Source organism: Musca autumnalis, unplaced genomic scaffold (genome assembly GCF_047663935.1).
Source record: "Musca autumnalis isolate F117 unplaced genomic scaffold, ASM4766393v1 scaffold_3, whole genome shotgun sequence".
NCBI classification, from domain to species: Eukaryota; Metazoa; Arthropoda; class Insecta; order Diptera; family Muscidae; genus Musca; species Musca autumnalis.
Genome location: NW_027411866.1, coordinates 236,904,623 through 236,920,638, shown reverse-complemented (window position 1 = coordinate 236,920,638; position 16,016 = coordinate 236,904,623). Strand labels below are relative to the sequence as shown.

The window sequence follows — 16,016 nt, the reverse complement described above, 5'->3', positions numbered from 1 at the left end:
ACCTTTTTAGCGGGATCAACATCGCTCATTCTTATGATATGGCCTAGCCAACGCAATCGTTGCATCTCGATACGTTAAACTATATTCATGTCTTTGTATAGCTGATACAGCTCGTGGTTCATACGACGTCGATATTCACCGTCAACGCAAATCGGCCCGCAGATCTTTCGAAGAATTTTCCTCTCAAACACACCAAGCACTGCCTTATCTGCTTGCGCAGCGTTTTGTATAGTATTATTTTTGTTTGACGAGATGTGGCTTTGTTTTTAAATTGCTTACTTAAACCATGGTAGCATCTGTTGGCCAATACAATTCTTCTTCTTATTTCACAACTGATGTTGTTTGTTGTGTTTATGGCAGTGCCTAGGTAGACGAAGTCGTTAACTACCTCAAAATTATAGGTACCAACTTCCACAGTTGGTCTGAGCTCTATGGACGCTTTGCGCGTCGACACCATCAATTTTGTCTTTTCGCCGTTTACCGCCAGACCCACTTTCGCAGATTCAGCTTCGACCTTCCTAAAGGTATCAGTTACTTCCTTCCGTCCCATGATGTCTATGTCATCAGCATAAGCAAGTAACATGTGGATATTGGTGTAAATTGTGCCATTTCTTTTGACATTTGCATCTCGTATTACCTTTTCCAGCAAAATGTTGAATAGGTCACACCAAAGGTTGTCTCCTTTTCTGAAACCTCTTTTGATACTGAACTGTTCGAAGAGGTTCTTTCCAATTTTAACTGAGGACCTAGTATCAGTTAAAGTCATCTTACAAAGCCGGATGAGCTTTGCGGGGATACCAAATTCAGACATTGCAAGGAATACCTTTGATGGAGGTGACTGTCGAATGCTGCTTTATAATCGACAAAAAGGTGATATGTGTCGATCTGCATCTCTTTTTCTTCTCGATTTGCCGCAGGGTAAATATCTGGTCAGTGGTGGACTTGCCAGGTCCCTTGTGAATATCGAGATGATTACATCTGGTATTGCTAACTACCATGTTTCTTGCAGCTGCAAAGTCTATCAGCCTCATACCATTGTCAGATGTTTCACTGTGGAGACTGAATTTCCGACTGTTGGGCCAAAGATATTCTCCTTTCCAATTTTGGCATTAAAATCGAATAGAATAATTTTAATGTCATGGGCAGGGCAACGGTCATGCGCTCGTAAAATATATCTTTAGTATATCTGGTATTTGAGAACATTGAAAAATGGGATTACCAAGCAGGACTATTGGAAAAGTTTGGAGTTTAAATTAACTGACATAATTTCGCATATGCATTTATCTAATGAAGTGATATATATATATATATATATATATATATATATATATATATATATATATATATATATATATATATATATATATATATATACTAGTTCCCAAGCTTTGCCTTCGTCTGCCACAAAAACAACATTCAATTTGCCTGAAGATCGGCTTAACCATCCGTGATAGGTCTAATAAGCTCAACTCTAAAGAGAATTAATTAAATATCACTATAAATGACCTTCGCCTTAATAAGGCAAAAAAAAAAAAATATATATATATATATCTTTGGTTTGTTCGTCCTTTTCTTCAGTGGGAGCATGAGCGCAAATAAAGCTGATGTTGCAGAATTTAGCTTTTATTCGAATTGCAGCAAGCCTTTCATTTACTGGGGTGAAGCTGGATAGCAGATGCTTTAGTCTCCTACTAACTACAAATCCGCAATCAAACTTATGCTTTACGTCATGGCAGCTATAATACTGTGCGTCACCTTTAGTTGTTGTTGTGACGCCTTTCCCTATCCATCGTATTTCCTGTATGGCAGTAATATAGGCCTTGTACTTTTCAAGTACGTCTGCCAATCATAGATGGTCTGTCGGAAATTATGACGTATATGACATACATTTCTGACGTATATTACATACGTCAGAAACGTCGTAAACCTTCCCAAAAAACATGGTTTTTTACAGCATAAACAATAGAATTGTATAACCTAAAAATCGTTGTATTTCATAACAACAAAACTCATTTTATAATTTCTTTTGTGATTCCGTTTATAAAAAAGGAACAAATGTAAAAAGAGGTCATTGAAAAAATATACATTTTATGTATAATTTTATATTATATGGACATTATTGTTTGTTTATTATTTCAGCAGCAAATACTTTGAATCACACATAGTGTTCAGAATGTATTCTAGATGGCGTGCTAAGTGCCTAATCCAATTTGTTCGTTCAATCATTTCAGTTATTTTATAAAATAAAATATTAAAAAAATGTCTTTAAATTTCCAAGAAAAGGTACGTTTACTCTTCAGAAACAAAGACAGGCTTTTCGAATTAGAATTAATTGAAAAATATGGTGGCAACATAATTTTTTTGGGGTTTATGACGTTTACTACTTTTTATACGTTTTCTACGGTTATATGACGTTTTCGACGTTTACAACTTTCTGACCGTTGAAAACCTAAAAAATCATCATACAGACCATCTCTGCTGCCAATACGAAGACTGCACCTTCTCTATAAAGCAGGCCTGCTCAGACACATACAAACACATTTTGTAATTGTGTTGGTTTTGAAATACACAAATTTCAATTTTCCTTTGTCTCTCTGTATACTGTGAGAAATATCGTAACAGTTTTTTTTTTTTATTTTATATTTCAAAATATAGAGTAGAATAATTATTTTATTTTGACCAAATGTGACTGTTGATGTTATAATTTGTTGCAAATCAAGTTCGTGACAAACCAAAGTGCGTTGACAAACCAAACACTCTAATTTGCCGTAAAAATTTTAGGCAAATAAAAATTCGTATTCAGTATCTTCATTCATTTTTTCAGTGTACGCATATAAATTCATAGACAAATTCGAAAACAGAACCTTCCTCATTGAATGTTCAATAGAGACTGATTTTTAATTTTGAAAATATTCAAAACAAAAACAAAAGCTCTCTTTTTAAATTGTGTTTGTGAGAAAATTGACACACACCGACAGCTCAGGTGCGCACCTTGAGCAGGCCTGCTATAAAGAGAGCGAACATTCCAGGTGCAGATTCGCATTTTGCGGGGTTCGTCAACTTTAGAGGGGTTCGTTTTCCTTTTCTTTCGTTTTTTTCATAGTAGGCTGTTTTTTTCTAGGGGAGGGTTACTAACCCGAAGCCTAATCCCAAGTTTTTAACGTTCTTATGGGTGAACGCGCGGCACATGTTAGCTCATTACCTTTAACGGGTGTTAAGGCAGTTCCCCAGGTGACACCACGGGGAGGTCAGTGTCCACTTGAGATGAAAGAGGGACCAAGATAAATCCTGGGTTTTGCCATGTTAAAACCAGTCAGGACCGTTCCTTGGTATCTTCCATCCCCTACGTCAACGTGAACCTACATCCACAATTTTTAATGGAGACCTTTGTTAGCCGTAAATGCCAAATTCCAACCAGACCGAAAATGCAGATAATTCTTCCATTTTATGACCTCTAAAAAACGAATCTAAAAACCAAATAACAGCTATTCCGGTCTGAAAACACAACTAAAGACATCAAAATCCCCGAAATCGGTGAATCCCAAAAGTCTTTCATGTCCACATTTAGGTGGAGATATTTTAGTACCACGAATGCCCCATATGCCTAAATTAGGCCTAAAAATGTCTTTAATCGGGCGGCACCTTTACATGGCGTTTACACACAGACAGTATTGGCACGACAATAGCAAAGTTACAAACCATTTTTGAAAACAGTTTGTATTTTTGCTATTGGCTTGCCAATACTGGCATTTGTAAACGCAGGGTTACATGGGGCATACATATATCAAAGTGTGGACCTTGACATTTTTTAGTGGGGAAGTTTTGTGACCACTGGGAACCTCAAATGTCAAATGATGAGGAGGGATTTCAGTAAAAATATGTTGTTAAAACCCTCGAACTACAGAAAAGATGGGCATTGCTACATCGAATCAGAACTTTATCCTGATCAAATGATTATTTCACAGCATTACAAACGAAGTCAGCAACAAGTAAAAAAAAGTATCAGTCGGCTTGGCCGACAGAGATATACCCTCAGCCTGTGTATATTGAAACAATTTTTTCCCAAAAAATGTACATACGGACGTATGAACCGACAAAAATGTTGATTAGATTAAAGAGCAGAAGTTTTGCGGAGGAAGTACTTAAAGGAATGGATCGACATTGACCATTATGGAAGTCGATCTCCAGCCACTACATATGGTGCCATAGGGGCGTTATACTCCCTTCGGGCTGTTTGCTTAAGATGTGTGGATTTGCCCCTGAAAAAAACTTTTACCATCATAATTGAGGCAGCGAATGCAAGTTGCTTCAACAAAAATAAAAGTGATTCGATAGCAGATCTTAAAGTGAACTTTTCCGAAATTTTGTTTGGGAGGTACTGGATGGAGTGGTCAAATATAGTCCATATTTGAACCCGATCTATATCTGCTAGATATATTAGGATGTGTAAAGTATGGACCAATTCGGCCACTCCCTTCAAAAGTTACCGTACAAGCAATTTTTCCGGACATTTTTGAAATTTTGTGGGGGAGGTACCTGAAGGAGTGGACCGATATGGCTTATCTTCGAACTTAAACTATGTTTCGACAAAATATTACTAAGGCCAAAATTTGGACCCAATCAACAGATCCGTTCGAGAGTTATCTTGCGCTCCAACCACTTCACACGGTGTCATAGGGGATTTTTGGACCTTTCCGCCCATTTTCTCATGAAGTATGGACTTGCCCCTGATGAAACTTGTACCGCCGTATGGAGGGAAGTGAATACAAGTTGCAGCAACAAAAATCAAAACGATTCGAGAGCAGGTCCTAAACTGATCTTAACCGAAATTTTCTGTGGGAGGTACCCGAAGGAGTGGGCCGATTGAGTCCATGTTGGAACCTCATCTAAGTCTGGTAAAAATTTCACGATGTGCAAAGTATGGACCAAATCGGTTACTCCCTTCAAGAGTTATCCTGCCCACAAATTTTCCGAATATTTTGGAACTTTTGTGGGGGAGGTACCGGAAGGAGTGGACCGATATAGCTCATCTTCAAACTTAAACCAAGTTTGGACAACAAATTACGAACCGCATCGGTTCATCCGTTCGAGAGTTATCGTGCGCACCAGCCAGCCAGACAGACAGACGGACGGACATTGCTAAATCAACTCCAAATTGTCTGAAACACATTTCGTCCAAACATACTTGAGGTCTAAAACCATTATTTCGATGAGGCACATTTTAGCCTAAAGGCTGAGGGTATAAAAATGTCTTTAATCGGCCGGCACCTTTATATGGGGCATACATACATATATCAAAGTGTGGACCTTGACAATTTTTAGTGGAGAAGTTTTGTGACCACTGGGATCCTCAAATGTCAAATGTTGAGGAGGGATTTCAGTCAAAATATGTTGTAAAAACCCTCAAACTACAGAAAATATGGCCATTGCTACATCGAATCAGAACTAAATCTGATCAACTGATTATTTCACAGCGTTGTAAACGAAGTCCGAAAAATGTACCCCATGCTTCTCCCACAAAGTTGATTCAGGCAATCTGGTAATTGATAATGAAAGTGTACTGAGAATCTACAGAGAACACTTCTGTTAGTTTTTAGAAAAAAATATAGGCGGCAATGAAGATGTCCCGGAGTCAATCTAAAATGACGTTATTGGATCTATAAAACAAAATACTGCTGTAGCAGAGGGATTACCAGCCGAAGACCGTTAGTCACGTGCTGATAAGGAGTATGCATTAGCTTATAAGAAACATTTGACTGTAGGACCGCTTGCTCTATGATTGGAACCTTGGTCTGCTACGTCGGCACCGGTGCACAAAACAAAACGACATTTTCCAACTACAGAGGTGTAAGTCTCCGGCCTATTCATATAAAGTCTTTTCGAGCATGTGGAGTAATCGGAACATACCAATGCCGTTTCAGACCTGGAAAGTCCACCATATATCATATATTTTCTCGACGCAAAAATCCTAAAGAATGCCATGAAAAACATATCAACACCGACCATTTGTGGGGTTCAACCTTCAAAATACCAAAAAATCGGGAGGTACCATTCTAAGGGCGGTTATATCAACACTTAGACCTGTACCGACAACAATCTGCGGGCCTATACCTATAATGCTCAGCATAAATACTAAATTTCGGCGGGTTGGTCTCCGAGTTCGGTATTCATACTATACTTTTGAACTGCCTGTGCAACTGCATCAGTATGAATGCTATTTAAGTGTGTTTGATGAGCTCGTTGATCTATAGGATCTCGGGCGGTGTGCGGATGCACCAGTAAAATGTTCTTCTCATCATAAAGACGGTTCACATGTGTCATGAGGAGGCACCCTGTTCTAGTCCTAATGACGGAATTCTGACAAGTTTCAATATTCTTTCAATACGTAGCGATACCATTGATCTTCTAACAAATTCCTGTGGCTTGGGTGGACAACTTCAACATGCTGTTGAAAGTTACATCTAATATCCCGGGGTAGTTAGTGGTCGGAATGAGGGCATCATAAATGAATATGGGGGGCCTCATATTAGCCGTCCATGTAGTGTGGCAGTGGATTTAACGACGGATATTTTCATACTCCTCGGATAGAAGAATTGTACTAAGTCAGCTATTTAGATATTTAACCTATCATGCGAGTATATGTCATCGACGATAGGACCAGACGCCAAGATTTTACACACTTCTGGTACAATATGGGTACACACATACACATGTTCCCACACATAGATAAGTTTTTAATGGCTGAAATACTCCTGAAATGTAAGCCACCTTAACGGTGAGAGGATTTACCACCGTCTCTCATATCAATGATTGCACGCCCATTCATTTTGGCTCAACGATATGGGCCCTACTTTTTATCGTTGAGTCCGAACGGCTTGTCTTACGAAACCACTTATAGATAAGTTTTTAACGGCTGAAATACTCCGGAAATGAAAGCCACCTTACCGGTGAAAGGATTTGCCACCGTCGAAAATTTCAATGCTCTGATCAGGGATTGAACCGCATAGCTTCTGAGCGCTTGACGAACGTGCTTTCCATTGTACCACGGTGGCTCGCAACAATACAATTGTTCAGTGCTCAACACCGGGTACATACAGTTGCTTAAGCATTACTATTGAAATTCCGTGCCGTCCGTCCCCAACGCTTTAGATAATTTTGCTTGTCGGATGACGTAAAATGGGGTGCTACTTTCTCGACTGAGAGGGTTCATATACAGCGTAGCACACTCTTATAATTTGCCTGTTAAAATAACACACGTACCTCTTGAGATCTTTCACGTACCCATTCGGATCTATCCTTCTGTCCCGAATTCGACAGTAATTTAACCGTCACCCACAACAGACTTACTCCTGTTCCAGTGTTACATTGGTTCAAATGTTCCACCGCTTATGCCGCCAATTACCCTGTTGGCTTCAAGTGGAAGCTCCCTAAGCGGTGGTTCTTTAGCGTTCATACGGCGAGGCTCATCACCCTAATTTGCTAGTCTCGTCGCCTTTGCAGGAAAATTGGTCTAAAGGGTGTATTCGACCAGCAGGTGTATAGCGACCGGCTGCAGCTGTGATGATATATGATGATCTGAAGGAATAAGTAGCTTAGTCAAGTTTTTGCACCATTACCAATCAATTTTCCTATGGTCCAGAAAAGTATGGCGGTCAGAGGTTATGAAGTCAGGTCAAGAGAAATCATGAGTTGCCGGACACGTCAATTATCCAACCGGGTGTCACAATGGTGATGTTTGGAGAGCTGTTGCAATCATCTTTTATACTCGCAACAGCGTCTTCACTCAACGTGCAAAATGTGGCGATATCAATTTGCTCGGCCAGCTCTGTACCACACTGGTCCTTACCTAGGACAGAATGTCAAATGTCAACTTCACCATTTTCACATGTAATTCGAATAATTTCAGTTGTAATTCAAAACATTTCATTTGTAATTTGAGAATTCGAATTGAATTTCGAAATATTTCATATATTCCACTTAACTAGCCCAACTGCTTAATCAAAGCACTCCTAGTCCCGATAACATATCAGGATAATGGCAAAACATTGCCCACTTCATGCAAACAGCCGCAAAATCAGTACTTGGTTACCAGAGACCTCCACCAAGGAATCCATGGTATGACCAGGAGTGACGTGCTGCTACCGAAGAGAAAAATGCGGCATATAGGGCTACTTTACAATCAGTAGCAACGCGTAGCGCACGAGAGCGGTATCGGGAGAAAAGGAGAGAGGAGAAACGTATTTTCCGCGGGAAAAAGAGAGAGATGGAAAAGCGGGAGTGTGAAGAAATCGAGATGTACAGGAGACAGAATGAAGTCCGAAAGAGTGAAACATCAAACTGATGGCTTTGGAACTGGCACATCCTCCTGTAGAGACCAGCCTGGTAATCTGGTAACTGATACAGATAGTGTGCTAAGGATATGGAAAGAGCATTTTTCCAAACTGTTGGTATCCAATAGTAGCGAAGTCGACGAAGATACCACAGATCCAATTCCAGAAGATGGTATTGAATGTATACCACCCGGCCAAGATGAGGTAAAGACAGCAATAAACCGGCTGAAGAATAATAAGGCAGCAGAAGACGATGTTTAAAACCGGATGCGACACGCTGATAAGGTGTATGCATCAGCTAGTTAGCTCCATCTGGCAGGAAGAACGCGTACCCGACGATTGGAAACTGTCCCGTCCATAAGAAATGAGATAAGACTTTATGTATTCTCCCTATCGCCTAAAAGATAGTGTAAGGGATATTGTGCAAACGACAAAAGCCCAAGGTCAACAAAATAATTGGACCATGCCAATGCGGCTTTAGACCTGGCAAGTCCACCATTGACCACATATTTACCATGCGGCAAATCCTACCACCACCTTCTTGTCGACTATAAAGCAGCCTTCGACAGCCCGGTACGTTCAAAGGTATTCCAAGCCATGTCTAAATTTGGTAACCCCGCAAAGCTCATTCGGCTTTGTAAAATGACTCTAACTCACACAAGATCTTCAGTTAAAAAAAGAAAGAACCTCTCCGAAGAGTTTGTGATCTTTTCAACATCCTGCTAGAAAAGGTTATACGAGAGGCAAACGTCAAAAGAAGTGGCACAATCTACACCAATAGTCACATGTTACTTGCTTATGCTGACGATATAGACATCATGGGATGATCAGTAAAAGAAGTAACCGATACCTTTATGAAGGTCTACGGACAATCCGCTAAAGTGGGTCTGGCGGTGAACGGCGAGAATACCAAGTTGATGGTGTCGACGCGCTATGCGTCCATTGAGCTCGGACCAACTGTGGAAGTTGGTACCTATAATTGTGAGGTTGTAAAAGACATCGTATACCTCGCCACCGCCGTAAACACGACAAACGACGTCAGTTGTGAAATAAAAAGGAGAATTGTATTGGCCAACTGATGCTACTTTGGCTTAAGTAAACACATCAAAAACAAAGCCACAGTTCGTTAAACAAAAATAACGCAAGCAGATAAGGCAGTGCTTGGCGTGTTTGAGAGAAAAAATTCTTCGAAAGATCTGCGGACCAGTCTGTGTTGACGGTGAATATTGACGTCGTATGAACCACGAGCTGTATCTGCTATTCAACGACATCAATATAGTTAAATGTATCGAGATGCAGCGATTGCGTTGGCAAGGCCATATCATAAGAATGAGCGATGATGAACCCGCTAAAAAGGTGTATAAATTCGAGCCACATGGCGGTGCACGCAGAATTGGCAGGCCAAAGAATAGATGGCGCAAACAAGTTTGCGAAGAGATGACAAGGCGCGGTATTCCAAAAAACGAAGCACTAAACAGAGAGAATTGGAGATCTTTTCTTAGTTCGGCCTATGGAAAAAATGTTCTGTAATGGGCCAGCTAAGTAAGTAAGTTAGTAATTACAACTGAAATTCTTCGAATTACATTTGAAAATGGTGTAGAGCCTTGTAGTCCCATAGCACCAGACTTTTAACTTCAGCAACCTTAATTCTATTTATCTATAGTAATACCCACGTTTAAATATATTGAACATTTTTGCGAACCGACCTATTATATTGCTTTTATTGAAATGAAAAATTACAAACCCATCAAAGTGTTTTTCCAATATTCTAATAGTTTTAACATTTTAGATTCAATTCAATTGATATCATTTTTCTATTTTTTATTTCTGCTTTTCTATTTTGCAGGGATCGCATTGCCTTGGTTAAATCGCCAGTGACTCACAGTAAACCTTCTCGCATGAATTTGATACCCGTTGACAGCGGTGGTGTACTGACATTTCAACAGGCCATGTCTGGTGCTGTTTCTCCGCAATACTCGGCCACATCACCGTTATACGGACGTGGTGATGGTGGCATGGGTATTGCTTGCGGCACCAACAACAGTCATTTAACGTCATCATCTGCAGCAGCTGCTGCTGCTGGTTCATCTGGTGGCGGTGGTGCTGGTGGTGGTGTTGGCGGCGAAGGCAGAGGAGGTCCAACGACATCAGAACTTGACATGCTACTTGAGGATACTACATCAACTGTCTCACCTACATCAACAATTTGTGGTAATGGCGGTGTGGGGCCGCCACCTAATGGACCTTTTCTTGCTGATACCCCCACTGACATGGATTGTAATGGCATGAGACATAGAAATGACCACCGACATGACATGTTTAATGCAACAACGAATTCGGGTACGGGAGGCGGCTGTTGTCTTGACGATATGGATTCACCCACAGCCATACCACACGAACGCATTGCCGGTGTGGGGTCGAGTCTGGTGCATGGCGGTAGTTCAGCAACTATAGCCCAGCTGGGTAACAAGCAAAGGCAACGTATGCGAACCTCAAGTATGCCAGCTGAAAGTAGAAAGGTAAGCAATGAATGCTCGAACACTCGTATAAGTAGAAATATGTATGTTCGCTCCTGTCATATACACCTCCACATGTACCTGTTTAGTTGTGAAATCTTGATTGCATTAAAGTAGTTTTATATTTGCTGCAATGAGTTCGGCCTTGGAGGAAGTGTACATAAAAGCTGCTGTTGTTGTTCTTCTTGTTGGTTTTATTATTATTGTTAATGTTGCAGAAAACTCATATGGGGAGGAGATCTGATGTCTTAAATTTAATATCCCATAAAAACTCATAAAAATATTAAAACATCATAATGTTAAGCTAAAACAGTTAGTAAAAATGGTTAAACATTTTTATGATGGTCCATGACTAATGAAATGCAATGAAGGACAAAAAAACGGATGCAGGATAGAACTGATATGAATATGTTTTTAAAAGGAAGGAATATTTTTCAAAGCAGCAGGAACATCGTTCTATGGGCGTGGATTTTTATAAATAATTTTTCAAAGGACCATCGTTCTATGGGCGTGGATTTTTAAAAATAATTTTTCAAAGGACCATCGTTCTATGGGCGTGGATTTTTAAAAATAATTTTTCAAAGGACCATCGTTCTATGGGCGTGGATTTTTAAAAATAATTTTTCAAAGGACCATAGTTCTATGGGCGTGGATTTTTAAAAATAATTTTTCAAAGGACCATCGTTCTATGGGCGTGGATTTTTAAAAAGTAATTTTTCAAAGGACCGTCGTTCTATGGGCGTAGATTTTTAAAAAGTAATTTTTCAAAGGACCATCGTTCTATGGGCGTGGATTTTTAAAAATAATTTTTCAAAGGACCATCGTTCTATGGGCGTGGATTTTTAAAAAGTAATTTTTCAAAGGACCATCGTTCTATGGGCGTGGATTTTTAAAAATAATTTTCAAAGGACCATCGTTCTATGGGCGTGGATTTTTAAAAATAATTTTTCAAAGGACCATCGTTCTATGGGCGTGGATTTTTAAAAATAATTTTTCAAAGGACCATCGTTCTATGGGCGTGGATTTTTAAAAATAATTTTTCAAAGGACCATCGTTCTATGGGCGTGGATTTTTAAAAATAATTTTTCAAAGGACCATCGTTCTATGGGCGTGGATTTTTAAAAATAATTTTTCAAAGGACCATCGTTCTATGGGCGTGGATTTTTAAAAATAATTTTTCAAAGGACCATCGTTCTATGGGCGTGGATTTTTAAAAATAATTTTTCAAAGGACCATCGTTCTATGGGCGTGGATTTTTAAAAATAATTTTTCAAAGGACCATCGTTCTATGGGCGTGGATTTTTAAAAATAATTTTTCAAAGGACCATCGTTCTATGGGCGTGGATTTTTAAAAATAATTTTTCAAAGGACCATCGTTCTATGGGCGTGGATTTTTAAAAATAATTTTTCAAAGGACCATCGTTCTATGGGCGTGGATTTTTAAAATAATTTTTCAAAGGACCATCGTTCTATGGGCGTGGATTTTTAAAAATAATTTTTCAAAGGACCATCGTTCTATGGGCGTGGATTTTTAAAAATAATTTTTCAAAGGACCATCGTTCTATGGGCGTGGATTTTAAAAATAATTTTTCAAAGGACCATCGTTCTATGGGCGTGGATTTTTAAAAATAATTGTTCAAAGGACCATCGTTCTATGGGCGTGGATTTTTAAAAATAATTGTTCAAAGGACCATCGTTCTATGGGCGTGGATTTTAAAATAATTTTTCAAAGGACCATCGTTCTATGGGCGTGGATTTTAAAAAATAATTTTTCCAAGGACCATCGTTCTATGGGCGTGGATTTTAAAAATAATTTTTCAAAGGACCATCGTTCTATGGGCGTGGATTTTTAAAAATAATTTTTCAAAGGACCATCGTTCTATGGGCGTGGATTTTAAAAATAATTTTTCAAAGGACCATCGTTCTATGGGCGTGGATTTTAAAAAATAATTTTTCAAAGGACCATCGTTCTATGGGCGTGGATTTTAAAAATAATTTTTCAAAGGACCATCGTTCTATGGGCGTGGATTTTTAAAAATAATTTTTCAAAGGACCATCGTTCTATGGGCGTGGATTTTTAAAAATAATTTTTCAAAGGACCATCGTTCTATGGGCGTGGATTTTTAAAAATAATTTTTCAAAGGACCATCGTTCTATGGGCGTGGATTTTTAAAAATAATTTTTCAAAGGACCATCGTTCTATGGGCGTGGATTTTTAAAAATAATTTTTCAAAGGACCATCGTTCTATGGGCGTGGATTTTTAAAAATAATTTTTCAAAGGACCATCGTTCTATGGGCGTGGATTTTTAAAAATAATTTTTCAAAGGACCATCGTTCTATGGGCGTGGATTTTTAAAAATAATTTTTCAAAGGACCATCGTTCTATGGGCGTGGATTTTTAAAAATAATTTTTCAAAGGACCATCGTTCTATGGGCGTGGATTTTTAAAAATAATTTTTCAAAGGACCATCGTTCTATGGGCGTGGATTTTTAAAAATAATTTTTCAAAGGACCATCGTTCTATGGGCGTGGATTTTAAAAATAATTTTTCAAAGGACCATCGTTCTATGGGCGTGGATTTTTAAAAATAATTTTTCAAAGGACCATCGTTCTATGGGCGTGGATTTTTAAAAATAATTTTTCAAAGGACCATCGTTCTATGGGCGTGGATTTTTAAAAATAATTTTTCAAAGGACCATCGTTCTATGGGCGTGGATTTTTAAAAATAATTTTTCAAAGGACCATCGTTCTATGGGCGTGGATTTTTAAAAATAATTTTCAAAGGACCATCGTTCTATGGGCGTGGATTTTTAAAAATAATTTTTCAAAGACCATCGTTCTATGGGCGTGGATTTTTAAAAATAATTTTTCAAAGGACCATCGTTCTATGGGCGTGGATTTTTAAAAATAATTTTTCAAAGGACCATCGTTCTATGGGCGTGGATTTTTAAAAATAATTTTTCAAAGGACCATCGTTCTATGGGCGTGGATTTTTAAAAATAATTTTTCAAAGGACCATCGTTCTATGGGCGTGGATTTTTAAAAATAATTTTTCAAAGGACCATCGTTCTATGGGCGTGGATTTTTAAAAATAATTTTTCAAAGGACCATCGTTCTATGGGCGTGGATTTTAAAAATAATTTTTCAAAGGACCATCGTTCTATGGGCGTGGATTTTTAAAAATAATTTTTCAAAGGACCATCGTTCTATGGGCGTGGATTTTTAAAAATAATTTTTCAAAGGACCATCGTTCTATGGGCGTGGATTTTTAAAAATAATTTTTCAAAGGACCATCGTTCTATGGGCGTGGATTTTTAAAAATAATTTTCAAAGGACCATCGTTCTATGGGCGTGGATTTTTAAAAATAATTTTTCAAAGGACCATCGTTCTATGGGCGTGGATTTTTAAAAATAATTTTTCAAAGGACCATCGTTCTATGGGCGTGGATTTTTAAAAATAATTTTTCAAAGGACCATCGTTCTATGGGCGTGGATTTTTAAAAATAATTTTTCAAAGGACCATCGTTCTATGGGCGTGGATTTTTAAAAATAATTTTTCAAAGGACCATCGTTCTATGGGCGTGGATTTTTAAAAATAATTTTTCAAAGGACCATCGTTCTATGGGCGTGGATTTTTAAAAATAATTTTTCAAAGGACCATCGTTCTATGGGCGTGGATTTTTAAAAATAATTTTCAAAGGACCATCGTTCTATGGGCGTGGATTTTTAAAAATAATTTTTCAAAGGACCATCGTTCTATGGGCGTGGATTTTTAAAAATAATTTTTCAAAGGACCATCGTTCTATGGGCGTGGATTTTTAAAAATAATTTTTCAAAGGACCATCGTTCTATGGGCGTGGATTTTTAAAAATAATTTTTCAAAGGACCATCGTTCTATGGGCGTGGATTTTTAAAAATAATTTTTCAAAGGACCATCGTTCTATGGGCGTGGATTTTTAAAAATAATTTTTCAAAGGACCATCGTTCTATGGGCGTGGATTTTTAAAAATAATTTTTCAAAGGACCATCGTTCTATGGGCGTGGATTTTTAAAAATAATTTTTCAAAGGACCATCGTTCTATGGGCGTGGATTTTAAAAATAATTTTTCAAAGGACCATCGTTCTATGGGCGTGGATTTTTAAAAATAATTTTTCAAAGGACCATCGTTCTATGGGCGTGGATTTTTAAAAATAATTTTTCAAAGGACCATCGTTCTATGGGCGTGGATTTTTAAAAATAATTTTTCAAAGGACCATCGTTCTATGGGCGTGGATTTTTAAAAATAATTTTTCAAAGGACCATCGTTCTATGGGCGTGGATTTTTAAAAATAATTTTTCAAAGGACCATCGTTCTATGGGCGTGGATTTTTAAAAATAATTTTTCAAAGGACCATCGTTCTATGGGCGTGGATTTTTAAAAATAATTTTTCAAAGGACCATCGTTCTATGGGCGTGGATTTTTAAAAATAATTTTTCAAAGGACCATCGTTCTATGGGCGTGGATTTTTAAAAATAATTTTTCAAAGGACCATCGTTCTATGGGCGTGGATTTTTAAAAATAATTTTTCAAAGGACCATCGTTCTATGGGCGTGGATTTTTAAAAATAATTTTTCAAAGGACCATCGTTCTATGGGCGTGGATTTTTAAAAATAATTTTTCAAAGGACCATCGTTCTATGGGCGTGGATTTTTAAAAATAATTTTTCAAAGGACCATCGTTCTATGGGCGTGGATTTTTAAAAATAATTTTTCAAAGGACCATCGTTCTATGGGCGTGGATTTTTAAAAATAATTTTTCAAAGGACCATCGTTCTATGGGCGTGGATTTTTAAAAATAATTTTTCAAAGGACCATCGTTCTATGGGCGTGGATTTTTAAAAATAATTTTTCAAAGGACCATCGTTCTATGGGCGTGGATTTTTAAAAATAATTTTTCAAAGGACCATCGTTCTATGGGCGTGGATTTTTAAAAATAATTTTTCAAAGGACCATCGTTCTATGGGCGTGGATTTTTAAAAATAATTTTTCAAAGGACCATCGTTCTATGGGCGTGGATTTTTAAAAATATTTTTCAAAGGACCATCGTTCTATGGGCGTGGATTTTTAAAATAATTTTTCAAAGGACCATCGTTCTATGGGCGTGGATTTTTAAAAATAATTTTTCAAAG

The 16,016-nt window shown here is 37.9% G+C and overlaps 1 protein-coding gene across 1 annotated transcript in view; it reads left to right on the top strand.

Moving 5' to 3' along the window:
• LOC141399140 (uncharacterized) overlaps nucleotides 1–16,016 on the top strand; it is a 337,564-nt gene that overhangs the window by 267,748 nt on the left and 53,800 nt on the right. Inside the window, exon 6 of the mRNA XM_073977303.1 lies at nucleotides 10,177–10,849. Within this exon, the coding sequence (XP_073833404.1) occupies nucleotides 10,177–10,849 (673 nt within the window). The remainder of the gene's footprint in view (nucleotides 1–10,176; nucleotides 10,850–16,016) is intronic.